We start from the raw sequence: 17,760 nt of genomic DNA, 5'->3' as shown, positions 1-17,760 counted from the left end.
AGGAATGCCAAGGCTTAGTAAATTCATTTGAAGAACAGAGCAAAGTAAAGCTCCAGAGGTAAATTCTTGACATTCATGCCAAGAACAACAAATAACAAACAGAAATGATCAGAGAAACTCGATTATATCCTTTATAGTACATGGAGCTTGTGCATTTATTTGAGTTTTCAAATGGTCAGACCTATCATGTTTTACTATTACAAATGCTTTAGCATTTTGGTGATATTCTTCTTTTAGTAATAGTAATGATTCTGTCTTCTTTGGGTAATAGTAATGATTCTGTCTTCTTTGGGTAATAGTAATGATTCTATTTTCTTTAGTGGTGATGGTAATGATTCTGTTTTCTTTAGTGTTTTGTATTAGAGATTTTTGCTGCAGAGCTGATTTCATAGCACTTCATCATTTATTTCATGTGGAAGGCTATGTGATGTATAAATGTGTACATTATTGGTATATTGTCTGCTACTGCAGAATATAAGCAGCAGTGATGTTATGACAGCCATTCCAAATGTGTATATATATATATATATATATATATATATATATATGTATATATATATATATATATATATATATATATGTATGTATGTATATATATATATATATATATATATATATATATATATATATATATATATATATACCCTTAGCATCTGGTACAGACTATAATGTCATAACAGCTTTCTATCAGTAAAGTAGCTGTCTTAAAATTTGTTTTGTAATGTTTGGCTCTCTAGATGATTCCAGCTCAGGAAAAGATGGAGCAATTCCTGCAGTACCTGATGGGGGTGAGAGGGATGAAGACATATCAGGAAAACAGTGGGGTAAGCTATTTTATTTATATGTCCTTTTTTAATACAGTTCATAAATAAACATTTGTGCACACAAATCATACACAAGTTGCTCCAATATTTTATATAAGATAATAGTCCTCCGTACTGAAACAAGTATCACAGTCCTAGTGCAGCAAAACCAGTTACAGTACATTCAGTTTGGGATGCACCACTTTTTTAAACTATAGTGTAATGTGTTCTATAAACATAGAAGTGAATATATCCTAGCAGTACTTAATTATTCACAGCAGAAGATTTACAATTACAAGAATCTATCTTATGTGTAACCAAAAAGATATTAGTAACAGTACACAATATAGACACGTGTGTGTATATACACACAAGTTAAGACAAAGCACAAGAAATGCATCATGTCACTTCAGCAGTGAAATAAGTCTTCAAGCCGCAGTGGTACATCGGTAGCATTGTTGCCTCACAACAAGAGGTTCTCCTTTTCGATTCTTGGCTGGAGTGCCTTCCATGTGGAGTCTGCATGTCCTCCCCGCGGTCGAGTGGCCTCTGAAAGACATGCGTGAATGGGTGTGCCTTCGCTGAAGATTGGGCATCAGGCTGGCGACTTGGCACAATAAAAATCTACTGCCAGTCATTAGCAAACCGGAGTTCTGCTGTGGCGACCCCTAACCGGGAAAAGCCGAAAAAACAAACAGTGAGACAAGTCTTCAAAAATATTCTAACCAAGGTAGTACAGTACATTTTTCTCAGTAAACAGTACCTTCACTGAGGCAACACATTGTTTTTTGTGGGTTAGTATATGAATTATACTTTTTTGTGAAATACCTTATTAGCACATTAGGAAGGGTCCTTCTATTCAACATTTAAAAAAATCATCACAATTCCAATTATGTACAATTTAAACTAAATTGCATATAGGAAGATGCTCAAAAATCTGAGTATCATTTTTGGTCATACACTGCGTCAGTTATTTCCCATAGTCAGGGTGCATTCACAGTGGTGGGTTTCTAGCTCCCCAGAACTTTAATAGTTCACTACAGTATTTCTTCGCTGTCTTACTTGTCGTACCACACATTCACATTACACTACATGCCATGTTAACAGTGCGGCACATAAGAGCACTACAGTTTACCGTGTGCTCTTTTATCATGCTGCAAAATGTCATAAATGCAATATGGCAACTTTTACATTATCCCCATTTTAGTGTGCTTTGTTTTAGGTTTTGGGTCCTAAAGGAGAAGAAAATGTGGAGTTTTCTGTTAGTTTTATATATTTTTTCCATTTTCTTTGAGAGCAAGAGAGCTAGAGACTTAAACCTCGGCACAAGTATGAATAGGACATGCTGGAGGGATAGATTCATAACCCAGAGGCTTCCCATGCTTTGGAACAAGATCCCAGTTCGTATTAGGCAGAGCCCCTCACTGACTCTCTTCAAGAGAAATCTTGATGAGTGGATGGGAGATCGTAAGTTTACCCCAGGGGTCACATCTGTGTCACTGCTAGACAGGGACACAGTAAACTAATTCTATTATATAAGGGGACCTTCATTGTGTCACTACTAGACACAGTATTCTAAATTTCTTCTGTACATTTTTGTACCATTTCATGGGGTGGCAAATGCCACATCACTATGGCTAGGCTTACAAATGCCCCAGGGCAGATAGCCCAGTAGTATACTATGAAACTATGAAACTATGTGACCTCGGAATCAGTGTATAATGAGACTGGGGAGTTTGGATTTTAGGAGTCAAAGCCATCCCACTGCAGAAACACTGCCAGGCAGCATTTTTAGGCAGTGACTAGGGAATGCATTTTTTTGTTATTTTTATATGTTCTAGTTATGTTTCTTGTCTGAGCTTAGTGAATTGAAGTTATTTATAGTTAATTTACAGTGAACAAGCCTTTTTGCTGTCACTCAACCAGCAGCATAGCAGATATCTGTCTTTTTCCTTCAAAATGGTTTGCCTGCCATTACACTCCCACAGTCTTCTCCACACTGTTATCGGACAGCATGAAAGTGTCCTGTGCTCTTGGGCATGCTGCAGTAGAAGGTGATCAACTTCTTAATTATTCTTTAGGAAAGACTTTTCTCAGAGAGCTCTTGGATACTTTCTGCACTTGAAGACATGTTGCTGTGATAGATTCCATAAGAAATACAGGAGTTTCCTAGGATTGTGTGGGAAGGTATGAGTAGATGGTGTAGAGAATACTGTCTTTCTGCCTGTTCTCTGCTACCATTCCCCAGATATTTCCTTATTCCAGGTTGCATTATCTGCTACCTGATGTTAAAGACTCCTAGCATTTTTCTTATTGCACGGTACTCTCTTGAAACCCTAGTTAGTCCTGCATTCCCCTTAGTCCCTGCCTTATTTCCAGGCATCAGGTATTCCTGTCATCTGGAGTAAGTATTTCTTGATTGAGTCAAGAATATCTTCGGTGAGGTAATGCAGGTCAAAAAATCTGACTAGGCTTTCTTCATTTTTAACAACTAAGAAATCCCAGTATACCAGAGTCAATTTAAATGTGTTACTTAGGGAGAAGAGTCCACATCACAAAACTAGGGACAGTTTTGGAGTAGACAGTGAGACTTAGGAGCATGCCTTTAGAAGGAAGGAAAATAAATGGAATATCCAAAAGAAACATTTCTGAACATGGGAAAAAGTGTAAACGCCAACCACACATGGCAACTATGGCCTAAGCCTGAACCTTTCTTTTGTGAAGATGACAGGTTAACATATTAATGCTTAAAATATTCTAGTTTTATTTTCAGGGTTTAGGAATATTACTACCAAGTGAAAGAGGATATGACCTTGTAGGAGACACTAAATATCGTGAATATACCTGGTCACTTTTCTGAGAGCAAACAGAGTGTCTGGCTAACTGGCTTAAGCCATTATTGAAAAGAAAAAGTTTAATCACTGCTATGTCTGCCTTTATTAATCAGTATATATTACATTTATGATGTTCTTCATGTTTCACTGTTGCAGTCATTACATTTGGGTTATCTGCTTGCAGGTAGCCCTCAGTCGGCCTGTTTAACAAAGTCTTGGGTCCTGCGTCAGTTGCTGTCTCTTCTTCCATGATGTCAGGTCGTCAGGGGTATAAAACATGCAGCTGATGTCATTATATCAGTCTTTCTTGCCGTGCCGTGCCCAAAGCAGAAGCAGTTTGCAAGTGCCAGTCGGCCGACTCCTGAAATTTTCATTTTTGAGTTTCAGAACCGAAGTCTTCAACTAAAAGCTAAGTACCCTGTTGGGCAAACTTTTTCTTGCTCTAAACCGATGTCAGTAAAAGTAAATAATTGCATTTCTTGTGGAAAGCAAATACCTCATAAAGATTTTCGTTCGTACTGTATTCCTTGCCTAGGGCCTGACCACGACGTACCTCGCTGTCAGTTTTGTGCCTTATTTAAACCACAAACTATCCGTCGTCGGTATATTTGCACTTCTAAATGTTTTGGTGCTCAGTTCAATTATCCTGATATGTCTTCGGTAAGCCATCCGACGGCCAACATTCCTAAGAAAAGCAAAGATAAAGACAGAGACAGGCCGTTCATTTCGCTGGTACGCAGTGAGGCACTTTCGCAGCCCCTGATACCCGCTACTTCAGATTCGCAGGCCTCTACTGAGACCCTTTCAGAGTCTGGTATGCCGCGAGATGCTTCAACTGTGGAACCTGCGGATGTCTCTACCTTGGATGGGTCCGGAGCCACTGTGCAGGCATCAGCTTCTGAGGGTGTATTCAGGCTTACTGACTTGTATATTAAACTGGTGCCATCTTCTTTTTCACGGCGTAAAACTCGAACCATGCCTAGAAATCTGATGCCCCGACTGCATGGTCAGGCCTCTATGCCTAAAGAACAAATGATAAGAATAACTGAAGATCTTATTACTTTAATCAGGGGAAGCCAAACTTCACTCTCTGAGACCTAGGACTGAGTTTGCTTATGATACTTCTGACCAGGATTCTGAAATTTCTGTTTCCTCTGATGACCAGGATTTACCCTTATCTACCTATGAGGATTTTGATGCTGAGGACTCTATTCCCTCCACTTCCTCCCCAGAGGATTTCTCTTTTGGTGAAACCTTGCATACTCTTAGGGAGCTTTTTCATTTGGAAAGTCAGGATTTCTCAGATTCTAAAAAGAGGCTTAGGGATTTCTTACTCCTGCCCCAGCACAGGCCCTTAGCTATACCTCCTGTACTGGACATTGTTGATGATGCCTTTTTGGAATCTAGCATGGCCCCTGACTCTTTACCTCCTGCTTCCAGAAAACCTGATAGATATTACAGGGTTCCTGACTCTCACAAGTTCCTTTTCAAAAATCCTACTACGGATCCTGAAACCATTTCACAGGGACCCAAGGGCATTAAAGCTACTACTGCCAAAAATCCTACCCCTCTGATAGAGACTTCAGGGTGCTGGATAGATGAGGTAAGAAGGTATACACTTCTGCAGCTTTGGCCATTAGGGCCTTGAATTGCCAGTTTCATATGTTAAAGTATCAGCTGCATATTATTGGATTGCTTAAACAGAAAATGATGTTGACTCCTGATTGTGCTGAAAATAAGGACTTACAGGAGTTTGTGCATTCTGCTGAACAAGCCGGTAAACTTACATTGCAATGTGGTTTTGATTCACCAGAGGCATCTTTCAGGGCTACGGTAAATGGGTCTGTACTTAGAAGTCATGCTTGGCTTAAGGAGCAATCCTTGCCAGATCATGTTAAAGTGAAATTACTGGATGCTCCCTTAAATCAGGGCCACCTGTTTGGCAACAAGGCAGAATAAGTTCTTAAAAAGATGGAGGAAAAAGCTAAATCTATGCAAACTGTTAAAAACTTTTTACAAGTACAACCTCCAAGATTTAGTAGGCATTGGCCTTCTAAGAACTGGTCCTTTCCTGCCTCTTCCAGACCTTCTCAGTCCAAACCCAGATCCAGCAGAGCACCTAGGCTTCAGTCCTAGGGGACGCACAGCACTAAGCTGTGGGGGGCCTCCACTTCCAAATTTGAGAGTAATAAAACTCCCCCCTATGGTAAACTGTCTCAGTGACTTCTTTTTAAAACTTCCAAGCACTTCTCAACTGACTGCCCCTTTGGGGGTAAAGATTGCACTTCATGCAAAGAACTGGGGACTCATTACCCAGGACAAATGGGTTTTAAATATAGTGTCCCAAGGATACAGATTTCACTTCCACACATCACCAACTCCAAGCAGTTGGCCGGATCTACCTCCAAAGCAGTGGGCAGAGGCCCAAAAGCAAGTACTCTCTCTCTTAAGCATAGGTGCTATTCAATTGGTACCAGAAGAGAAAAAGGGACAAAGTTTCTACTCGAGATTTTTCCTGGTACCCAGAAAAGACAATTCATGGCATCCTGTCCTGGATCGTCCTACTCTAAACACCTTTTTGGTGATTCCAAAATTCAGGATGCTAAGTCTTCACCAGTTGCTTCCTATGCTAAGCAAAAATGCCTGGTTGGCAACACTAAATTTAAAGGAAGCATACCTGCACATCCCAATCAGGGAATCTTGCAGAAGATACTTATGTTTCAAAGCAGGCTATACACACTATCAGTTCTCTGCAGTGCCCCTTGGCTTATCTACTGCGCCCAGGGTATTCACAAAGTGCCTACCTCCAGTCATTGCATTTTGCAAGCAAAGAAATATTCAAATATACCAATACCTGGATGATTGTCTAATTCAGGCAGAAAACGAGGACATACTTTTGAATCATCTGACTTTTGTATACAGGGTGCTAACTTGTCTGGGGTACACCATAAACAAAAAGAAATCACACCTGGTACCATGTCAAGAAATTATATTCCTGGGAGCAAGCTTGAATACAACTTCCCAGATGGCTTTCCACACGCCAGAGAAACAAATTCACTCGACAACCTATTTCAAACAAGTGGTCACAAAAACCCTGCTATCTGCAAGGCAAATACTACAAGCCTTGGGGTTCATGGCTTCCTGCATTCTTCTAATTCCGTATGCAAGACTGCATATGAGGAAACTACAATGGTATCTAAAAAGCCTATGGTGAAACATTCTCAGGATCTAGAAGCAATGATTCCTATCATTCCTTGTCTATGCCTAGAGTTCCTTTGGTGGGCAGAGGCCTGCCACCAAAACAAAGGGCTACCATTTACACTACCCCCTGCCACCCAAACCCTAACAACAGACACATCAGACTATGCATGGGGGGGCGCACCTGGCAGGGAAGTGCATTCAGGGCAAATGGAACCCAATTCAAGTACACCTTCACATCAATCATAAAGAAATGTTAGCTGTACAGAATGCTCTGACAGCCTTCAAGGACCACATTCTTCCAGGACAATTAATGGTAAAGACGGACAACACCACTGTTATGTGGTACATAAACAAGCAGGTGGGTACACATTCTTACCCCCTCTGCAGACTAGCCATGGCATTGTGGAACACAGCCTTGAGCTACCAAATACATCTACAAGCTCAATTCCTGCCAGGAAAACTAAATACACTGGCAGATGGACTAAGCAGAACCCTCATGGACCCACACGAGTGGAAACTGGAACCAAAGATTTTCAATATGTTGACAAGCAAATGGGGGAGCCCAGATATAGACCTGTTTGCCCCCCCCCCAGAACTATCAAATGGAAAAATTTTGTGCAAGGACTCCCCACAGACAAGCTTGAAAAGTGGATGTTCTGTCCTTCAGCTGGAAAAACCTATCAGTTTATGCCTTTCCTCCTCTGCCTCTGCTCTCCAAAGTACTACTAAAGATCAAACAAGACAAGCCAAGGATGATTTTGATTGCACCAGCCTGACCATGCCAACACTGGTACCCCCTCCTGCGCAGTGTGTCACTGTTGGCCCCATGGCACCTGCCTCAGACTCCTACCCTGCTGTCTCAGCAGGAGAACCAGATTCTGCACCCTCAGCTTCAAACACTGAACCTAGCAGCCTGGCTAATTACCTAAGCTCTCCTTTACCATCCCTCAGTAAACCAGTGATGGAGGTCATTTTAGAGGCAAGGATGCCTAGTACTTTTATGCTGAAAAATGGAAAAGATTCTGTGCCTGGACCCAATCTCAAGGGATGAGCACAGCAGTACCCAATTTACCTCAGATTTTACAATACTTAACAGAGATGCTTCACAAGGGCCTGTCTTTTTCCTCAGTAAAAATTCAAGCCTCAGCTATTTCAGCTCATTATAACACAGAACCTCCCCACTTCTCTCTTCCACTGCTCAAGCAGTTCCTCAGAGGGGCCAAAAATTTAAGACCACCCAGGAGACCTCCAACTCCAGCCTGGGACCTTAACTTTGTATTGGAGAAACTCACCCTTCCTCCTTTCCAGCCAGCTGCTACTGCAGATTTAAAATTCTTTTCTTGGAAAACAGCTTCCCTTTTAGCCATCACTTCAGCAAGAAGGGTATCTGCATTACAGGCCCTTATGGCAGTGGAGCCTTTCATTATCTTTCATGTGGACAGGGTGTCCCTCAGGGCCAATCCCTCTTTTATGCCAAAGGTGGTATGCAGTGTGGCCTTTAATCAGTCCATTCATTTGCCTACCTTCTTTCCTAATCCACAGAACAAAGGGAAATGGATCCTGCACTCCTTAGATGTGCACAGACACACCTTTGTCATTCACAGCATCTTGATCTCTACGAGTTAATTAAAACTCGATTGTTGCATTAATGGTCACATGACCTACTATGTTATTTCAATTGTCTTTCTACATTAGTGTTAACACTGAGACTATTCTGGGAGGTTTTTCAGATTAGGTAGACCTGGTGGACAAGGAGACGCCCTTGATAAACCCAGAAATTTGTAAAATGGAAGTATTTCTCTTCAGATTGCAAGGGTGGTGTGCCTTGGGCCTATAATATGCCTAGTGTGAACCTGTTAATTAAAATAGTTTACATCTACAAAGAGGACAGCTCATTTATAAACATACTGGACATGTGCAGCACCTCTGGACTCCTCTGTGAACAGCTTCATCTTTATGTCAGGAATGGTACAGTACTCAGTGTAGGTGGCATATTTGCTTATTTTATTAATTTTATTTATTATTTATTTATTAGTAATTAATTAAAAATGTTTAGAATATGTTTGTTGTGGGTAGAACGCTGCTCATTGGACTATTTTCAGACTTAGGCCAGGAAAACATAACTGAAGTAACATAGGTAATAGTCATTAACAAAGATGACATTTTTGTATCTGAGTTACAAAAAAAAGAAAAGAAAAATATACTTTTTGTCATATCTTCAGTACTGGTTACCACATACAGTGTATATGGTTAACCAATATGTGATGTCCCCACTCTGGCCCACTAATCAAGGAGCTTAAATCCTCACCAGTGGCACTGGAGAGGGATGCTCACTTGGAACAAAAATGGATATACTTAGTATTTCCAGATGCACCTCTCTGCATCAACCACAATTTCCCTTAAGAGCACATAGGGAACATACTCAGTCTGGGGTCTGGATTTCTCTAGCTGTCTCCCTCCAGGTCCTCAGTAAGACTCCCCACTGGTACAGCTAGAGGTTTGTAGGTATTTACAAGGTTAACTACCACAAGGGCCTTTTTAAGCCCAGCCATCTATCCCAAATCTCTGACAAGTTCTGATACCCTTGATAAGTTGGACCTGGGAGATGAACCATTTACAGGTTGCCTGTGTTCATTAGAGACATAGGTGCCAAACCAGGGATGAATTTCTGGTTTCCCATCCATTTGTCCAAGTTCCACTTGAATTGAGTTAGAGAGGAACTCTGCTTCACATGGACAGGGATCCTGTTCCATAGATGGGGTAGTCTCTGGGATACATACCTATCTCTCCAGCAGGTCCTATTTATATTGCAGGCATGGTTTAACTCTTTAGAACAGGTAATTCTGGTGCTGTTTGTTTTGTGGATATGCAGGAGGTCCATCAAGGGGTGGGGGGCTGACAATGTCCTGTATGCCAGGCGTAGATCTCCCTTCAAAAGCCTGTAGGAGACAGAATACAGGGATTGAGTCTTGAAGTGGTCTCCATAGGATATTTATTTATTTATTTTATTTTACATTTGTTAACCGGGATGGTCCGACTGGATACATGTCCTTTTTCAGCGGAGGCCCGGGGAGAAAAGCTCCAACAGAGTTACATTGATAATTAGGTACAGTAAATGAGCTGAAAGAACTTAACAAAAACATAGGCTATTTACATACAAGTACAAGACTGCCATTACTATTTCTGAGATTACTACAAATGTAACATTATTAACATATTAGCAAGGACGGTAGGCAGTATAATGACATAGAGTTAGACAGGATACATATTTCTTTATCACAGTATGCAAAGTACTTATTATCTTAGCTAATTGTTTATGTTTTAGTTAATGGCACAGAGCTAGTCTGGGTTTGAGCAAGGACATAGCCAGTGTGACTGGAAGTGGAGTTTTAGACTATTTTTGAATTGACTTAGAGAAGTTGCAAGCATGATGTTATTTGGGAGAGAGTTCCATATTTTACCAGTGGTGTTGGCAAATAGTGCGTCACCACCTAGGTTGAGAGATTTAGTTGTTTGGACAAGGAGTCTGTTTGCTGAGCGAAGGCAGCTTAGATTGGAGTAGGGAGTCATTAAGTTTTTTAGTGCTGGGGTATTCTCAGGTTGTTTAAGGATTTTGAAGGCCTCTATGAGTTGGGACTGGTGAAGAAGGTGTGGGAATTCTATCCATCCAAGCTTTTTCAGGTTAGTACAGTGGTGTGTTCTGTAGGGTAGGCCTGTAACTAACCTGGCAATGTGATTATAGCAGGATGAGAGCTTGGCCAGATCAGATTTGTTAAGGTGAGTGAGGACAGGAGAGGCATATAGTAGGGTAGAGAGAAGGTGTGAACGGGCTGTGGCTGCCCTGGCATTCGGGGTAAGGAAGGCTTTAATTCTATATAGGGTCCCAAGTTTCTTGTTGACTGACTTAATGGCTTGGTTGATATGTATATCAAATCTGAGTTTATTGTCAATGTTTACTCCTAATAGCTTTGTATAGCTTTATATATATTACGTATGCCCTGTATTCTTTTAGCGGGGAACATCTGTGGACATTAAAATTGTTGGATATGCCTGGTTAGGTACATACAAAAGGGGGCATTGTACTCAATGATATGTCTGATGAATGCAGAATACAGTGGAACAATGGCTTCTTTGAACTTAGATGCCATACCTTTTTTATAAGTTGCGCAACATAGAATGATTTCCTCATCACTGTAGACATGTGATGATCAAAAGCTACATTACTATCTATGCATGCCCATAAATCACTGACTACTGGGTCAACTCTAAGGGGTGTGTTGTCAATGTAATAGTTACCAAGAATGGATGACTTCCCAAAAGGTACTGTTATGCATTTCTTGGCATTTAGTTTTAGTCCATGGCTCTGACACCAGTTGTTTGTCTGTGTCAGCCACTCCTGGAGAACATTTGTGTCAGTGTGAGATTCAATGACAGCTCCTAATTTGTAATCATCAGCAAAGTTAGCCAGCCAGAGACCACTGACATCGGCCTTGACTTCTAAGAAGTAAATGCCAAAAAGGAGCAGTCCAAAGACTGACTCCTGAGGGATTCCACTTGTGAAGGGCCACTTTGTAGAGGTAGACTCCCCAATTCTAACTTCCTGGGTCCTGTCTGTGAGCCAGTTGGCTATCCACTGGTTGAATATGGGTTTGTACCTAACCTGTTCAGTTTGTCAACTATAGAGTTGAGACCTCAGGCAAGTGTCTAAGCCAAGCTCTCCTGCACCCTCTCTGTGAAACCAGTAGTTCATGTTCCTGCTCCAAATAGCTGACACACACAGTCTTTGAGATTTGATTTTCACACACACACACACACACACACACACACACACACACACACACACACACACACACACACACACACACACACACACACAAACCTGGGAAAGGCTAGCACAGATTTTCTAGTTATGCCCCCTTCTGCCCAGACTATAAGGTAGTTACACTGCCACCAGACTCTCCAAAGCCAACTATTCTAAGGCTCTTGCAAGGGTACCCAATTATACTGAGTGAATTAATATTAATACAAATGGTAGTTTGACCAATAGCAAGGCTTTTAGGAGCAGCCAATGCTGTCACCAAATATATATATATATGTATCAGTACTGTCAGAGATTAAAAATATTCTCTAAAAGACCAGCCACTATGAAAACTTTAAATATATTTAATAATAAATAAGAAAAAAATATGAACATACTAAATATCTATTTACAGCAAACACTAGAGTTTCAACCATAGGAAATATTAAAAATAACACAGATGAGTAGATTCACACATATATAGAACAACAGTACTTAACTATTCTCACTATATTTCGGTGGGACAGTGGTGCAGCAGTTAAAATTGATGCCTCACAGCAAGAGGTTCTCCTGTTCAGTTCTCAGCTGGGGTGCTTTCTGCACTGAGTTTGCATGTCCTTCCTATGTTCATGTGGGTTTCCTCCCACATTCCAAAGTCATGTGTCTGGAGCATTTCTCCCCGGGCCTCCACTGAAAATAGGCTCTTTCGTAGTTGGACTTTCCCTGTTAACAAATGTTAAATAAATAAATAGGTAAATAATGCCATCTTATAGCCCCTTCAGTGGGTAGCTCTTGTTGCTTAGATATTCTCCATTGATAAATAACGCCAGTGTAGCAGTTCTGTAAGTGTCGGATATAGTGAGGCAGATTGCTGTATTGGAATCAGGTGAATGACTTCATAATTCCTCAATAATCTACTTGGGTTAAGGAGTCCAAGAGCCAGGCATTTAGAATCAGAAGTGGACTGAATATGTTAGTTTAGAATCTGGCCCTTGATTTCTAGCCATGCTTTTAGTTAGGGTACCATAGCATTCTAGCAGTGATACACAAGGCAGACATTCACCATTTTATAGTCACATATCACATCAATAGATCAGGTCACCAACAAATCCAGCAGTCCTAATGGCTATGCTTTCTGCAAATGATGTGAAAGTATATACATCAAATATATACATCAGTATGTTATTTTAGCTATGTTCTCATGTCTTCCTGTTTAGATTGGCCACATTCATCATGTTCTGTCCAAGTGCTTGTCAAGTGACAGTGTGTCATAAGTGACTGTTTTTGTCAATAAATCTTGTTACAAATAAATAAGATAGCATTAAATAAAATTATGTTTATTTGATTTCTATACTAAAGTATTGTGAATCTGTTATTAACAGCTACATTCTTCTTGACATTCATAAATATCTGTATAGGGTATGAAGGTCATGGTTTACAAGGCCTGCTTATAAGGCCTGAATGAAGGCAGAGTGGAGAGGTTCAAACAACTTAAATGCATGATATGGGAAGGAGCAATTCCAGACAGTCAGAAAATAGGAAGCTTTCTTCAGATGAGGAGAAACTGTTACCTACACACACTAAACACAATAGTTTATGTTTATATTTAGGGGTCGGGGTTAGCATAATGGTTAAAGTGTTTACCTCACAAATAAGAAGTACAGGTTTTGATTCTCACCAAAGAAATTGGCTAGACTTAAAATGGCCCACAAGGGCCACTAGCCTATTACTTATCTATGAGCCTATGTTGGGAACTAGCAGTGTTATAGGATATTACAGTAAATCTGTCCACTTTATATTTGGTGCTTGGTAACTAGTGAAAAATGGCACTGTATTTTTTTCTGTTGGCCCATTGATTTAGTGCTGTAAATGCATCCTCTTGTTTTTGGTCAGGTTCACTCTGTATAGTAAAACACTGTTTTGGAGCTCTAAGTGACCAGTTAGTTTTGTTATTGTCTTAAGCCCAATTTCAGAAAAAACAGTAATACCTGGCTGGTCCTGCATGTGAACTGAATCCTAAAGTTGCCCAGAAGAGTTGCTGACTCTACTGTGCCTCTTTAATATAAATATGATGATTGCCTTGGGTACTTGCATGCTTTATTAATACCAGTTGGTGATGTTTATATGCACTTTCATAGAAACCCGTTTACATATTTGACTCATGGCTAATGTATTCAGTGTGTGCAACATATTCCTGAATCACTCCCAGATCCAACATCTCCTGCAGCTCCTCCCTCGTGTTATCCTTACCTCACTGGAGTACCCTGTAAGGATCCCTTTTTGGATGCCTGTTGGGTACCTTGTGTCCACATGCTGCTCCACCAGATGGCTGCACACTGGCTAAACAATGAACATGCCCCAGGCCCCTTTACCTATATAGCTTGCAGTAATAGTTTAGACTGATCTATGGGCTTTACACCCATATGTGGTGCTGTGTAACTCTCTGTTTTGCAATTGCATTATACTGACAAAATGGAGATCACCCTTTCTGCTTATTTCCTCAACACTGTTGCAGTTGCTGATTGCCAACTAGAGTCTTATGTCCTAAGGAAAAGTAGTGAGTGATTGTTCCCTTGTTCTCTTGTCATAAAGTCTTCCAATATTTCAAAAGCAGTGCTTTGACCTCTGTGCACTCACCTATTAAATTAAGTGCTTAGCTCTGCAGTAAATTCACTGACATTGTTGCCTTATTTCTCCAATGTTCAATAAACATTTTTCCTATAAAGTTCAGGAGTCAATGTAAATCATTTACAAAAACATTTAGATCTCCTGAAGCTGGGTAGGGAATAGCTGTTGTGAAATGCCTACTCCACCCACTGAAGTGTCTGACCAAGCCTCACTGAGAAGGCCTACAACAGGATCCCATTCTTATTATTTCTGTAACCCACTCCAGACACTGAGTACCAATGTCTCCCTGTCATGCTAGGGCTTTGTCGTGTTAACATGGTAGAGTTTGCATTCCTGCCTTCCTCCTGTAAACTTCACCTTATAGTTTGTAAGCTTACCTTCTGAAAGGAACCTGCCATGCTATATGCAGTTTATTCTGCTGATCAAAATTAAGCAGCATCACCTTTATCCAGCAAAGTATTCCCTGACTCTAGTTGTTCAGACATATCAAACTGTTTTTATTTTTTGCTATTGTTTTTATGATATATATGCTTCTGTGCCAACCTCATAAGCTTCTTAATCCTTATTCTGAAATGCAGGATGCACTCCAGAGCAGAGTCCTTGCAGGAATCTCACTCACCCTTCTAATAATCACATATTACATCTAGAGACCTCAGCTCAAATACTGAGCACCTTAAGTCTTCCCGGGGCACCTTCTTCTATGCAAAGATGAGTTGTGGCAGGTATTTGCCCCACTCCTACATGAGCTCATCTAAGAGTAATTTCAGCATGGTCTTCTGAGTACCATTAAACTTCTCCATCATATAATTTGTTTGCTGATGGTAGAGGGTAGTCTGTAGCTGCTTTACACGACAAATCTTCCACAAGCATATCAGCAGATATGTGAGAAAATTAGCAGCTCTATCTGCCAATATTTCTTGGGAAATGTCCCCAGCTGAAAATTTCTGGAAAAACATTTGCTACCTATTTTGTCTCAATAGAAGACAGTGCCACCACATCAGAGTACCTAGTACCATGGTCTATAACTGTTACCTGTGGTGCTTGGAGTACTAAGAGACCACACATCTCTCCTTTGAAATGTTTTCTCAATAACAATGATACATAAAGCAGACTTGGCTTTGTCTTCTTCCTTGTCAACTGTTTGGATCTCCTCTCCTGTCTTACAGTACTCTCTTGTATCTTTACCAATACTTGTTCAATAAAAATTTTGCATAAACCTCCTTTTTGCTCACTTTATGCCTAAATGGCTTAAAAAGGAATATAATGGACTGTAACTAAAAGTGCCTGACAGTAGACCCTTGGAATGACCAACTGCTGCAGCACTTCTCCTTCTAGCCTTACTTCAGTAGTCCACTCTGTCTGCAGAATAGCTCATTGTCTCACTATACAGACTTCCTTTGCCCTTGACAATCAGGAAACTCCTTGACTACTTTATTAAGTCTTGTAAAGGGAGATCAGAAAGTTGTCTTGGTATTTTCTTTGTGATCCTCCATAGTTCTACTTCCAAGTAAAGTCCTAGCATCTCTTGACAGCTGTGACTTAGATTCAGCTTGTTGCCACTATCTAGTTCTTTCCCTAAAGTAGCTGTATTACCAGCCTCTGTTGGAGTTGTGAACACTGGCTGGGTCTCCCGTCTGTCCCACTGTCTTCCTGACATGACTGCCTCCATGCATGGTTGCATGTCACTGCATGTATATGAAGAGACACTGTATTATCAGAATCATTTCCAGTTGACACATGTCATCACACAATGGCTTCTGTGTGTTTCTCTACCCATCCTGCCCAGTCCAAGTGAACTCTTGCCAGTGGTACCCGATGAAGTATCACGCTCATGCTCTTATCGAGAGCAGAATACCCAGGCATCAATTTCTCCTTTTTAACAACAGGCTTAACAATTCTTATGTCTGATGTGGTATTCCTCCTAGCAATGCCTACGGCGAAGTACAATGGGTAACAGGCCCTTGCGGTAGCTTGGAATGCATGTCTCATTTTAGCCCACCACTGCAGTGATGTCACATCTGCTAGCTCTCTCATTTAGCTTTTATGCCCTGTTTCTGTGGACATTTAAACTATAACTGCACTCCGCCCTTGGTTACATCAGAAACATTTAACCCATGATAGTGGTGTGTAGTGGAACTGGTGGTTCCTCTTTTGCCTATGGAGCCTGCTTGAATACTTTGGACTGCTCAGTTCATTCCTTTATATCCATATGCAGAGCTAGGTAAATCTGTCTTGTGCAATTGCATCATACTGGCAAGCTGTAAGTCACCCTTTCTGCTCAGTTCATCACACTTTTGCAGTTCCCTTCTGCAGTCTACATTGCTTTATTCTAAGAAAATGTACTAAATAATTGTTCCCTTGTCATAAGGTCTTGCAGTATTTCAAATGTAGTACTATGACATCCATGCACCCACCTGCTAAAGTAAGTGCTTAGCTCTATAGTGAAATCACTGGCACTGTTACCTCCTTTCCTGCTATACTCTCTAAACTTTTTTTTTCATATATGGTTCAGGAGTCAATTTACAATGTTCGCAAATACATTTTTTTACTTTTATATAATCCAAACTGCCAGTGCCATTTAACTTACTAACCACTTATATTTAATTACCCATAAGCAGAGGGGTTAAAAAACTTTCCCATTGCCCTTCGTCTGTTTGGTATGGCCGCATACAGATTTGCATGTAAGAATAAAATTATCCAAGTTAGTACTGACTTTGGCATCTAGGTCTGGATTTTCACCCATGCTACTCATCTGCATTTGGCAAAAGGGGATCATTTTTTTGTGTAGTTGCTCTCTCTCTGCTGTGCCATTCACTTCATGCTTTGCTTCCTCTCCTTTGTAGCTTCACGCTGTTTTGTTGTCTTAGCTGTTTCGATGACCAAGCATATGTGTACAGACTCAGCTCTGATTTATACAGTTCAAGCTACAGTTTTCTATCACCTTGGGATGCATGGAGTTGCTGCATGCTGTATACCTAAGTCAACGCCAGTCTATCATCAGATTTAGTGGATTCAACTTCAACTGCACACAAGCTGACTATCAATTTATCATTGGTCAGAGCAGCATATGCAAACTCATCTGATTTACACTCTTTAACCAATTGCATTGCTGACATTTGCCATACTCTTCAGAGCTCATTTTTGTCTTAACCTTGTTTTAGAAAGGAAAGTAACTGCTGTGTAATTTATATTTCCGTAAGTTTACTTTGTTGTTGTAAGGGTACACATACCTATTGTTGACAACTGTTTGCAGGCTATGCAAATTTAGTTTACAAAATCCCACAGCTGCTATGACTTCATATGTCAAGGACATCCCTACAAACCATACCACTAACAACAATAAACATATTGGTTGTCCATCACAATAACTTGGGATACACCAGAAGATGTCCATGGGATTCTGAAGTTGTGTCTGTGCACATTGTGTGCATGGTGGTGTGTGGTGGTGGTGGTGGTAATGCTTCCTTGTAGATCATGGTGTCTCCTTACCTGTGCC

At 40.6% G+C, this 17,760-nt stretch overlaps 1 protein-coding gene across 1 annotated transcript in view; it reads left to right on the top strand.

The window, feature by feature from the left end:
* FGFRL1 (fibroblast growth factor receptor like 1) overlaps nucleotides 1-17,760 on the top strand; it is a 752,908-nt gene that overhangs the window by 687,412 nt on the left and 47,736 nt on the right. Inside the window, exon 4 of the mRNA XM_044062327.1 lies at nucleotides 738-824. Coding sequence (XP_043918262.1) covers nucleotides 738-824 — 87 coding nt within the window. The remainder of the gene's footprint in view (nucleotides 1-737; nucleotides 825-17,760) is intronic.

Source organism: Protopterus annectens, chromosome 2.part1, assembly GCF_019279795.1.
Source record: "Protopterus annectens isolate FY-2018-M chromosome 2.part1, PAN1.0, whole genome shotgun sequence".
Taxonomy (NCBI): Eukaryota; Metazoa; Chordata; order Ceratodontiformes; family Protopteridae; genus Protopterus; species Protopterus annectens.
The sequence above is the reverse complement of the archived record's forward strand: the minus strand, read 5'-3'. Positions and strand labels throughout refer to the sequence as shown.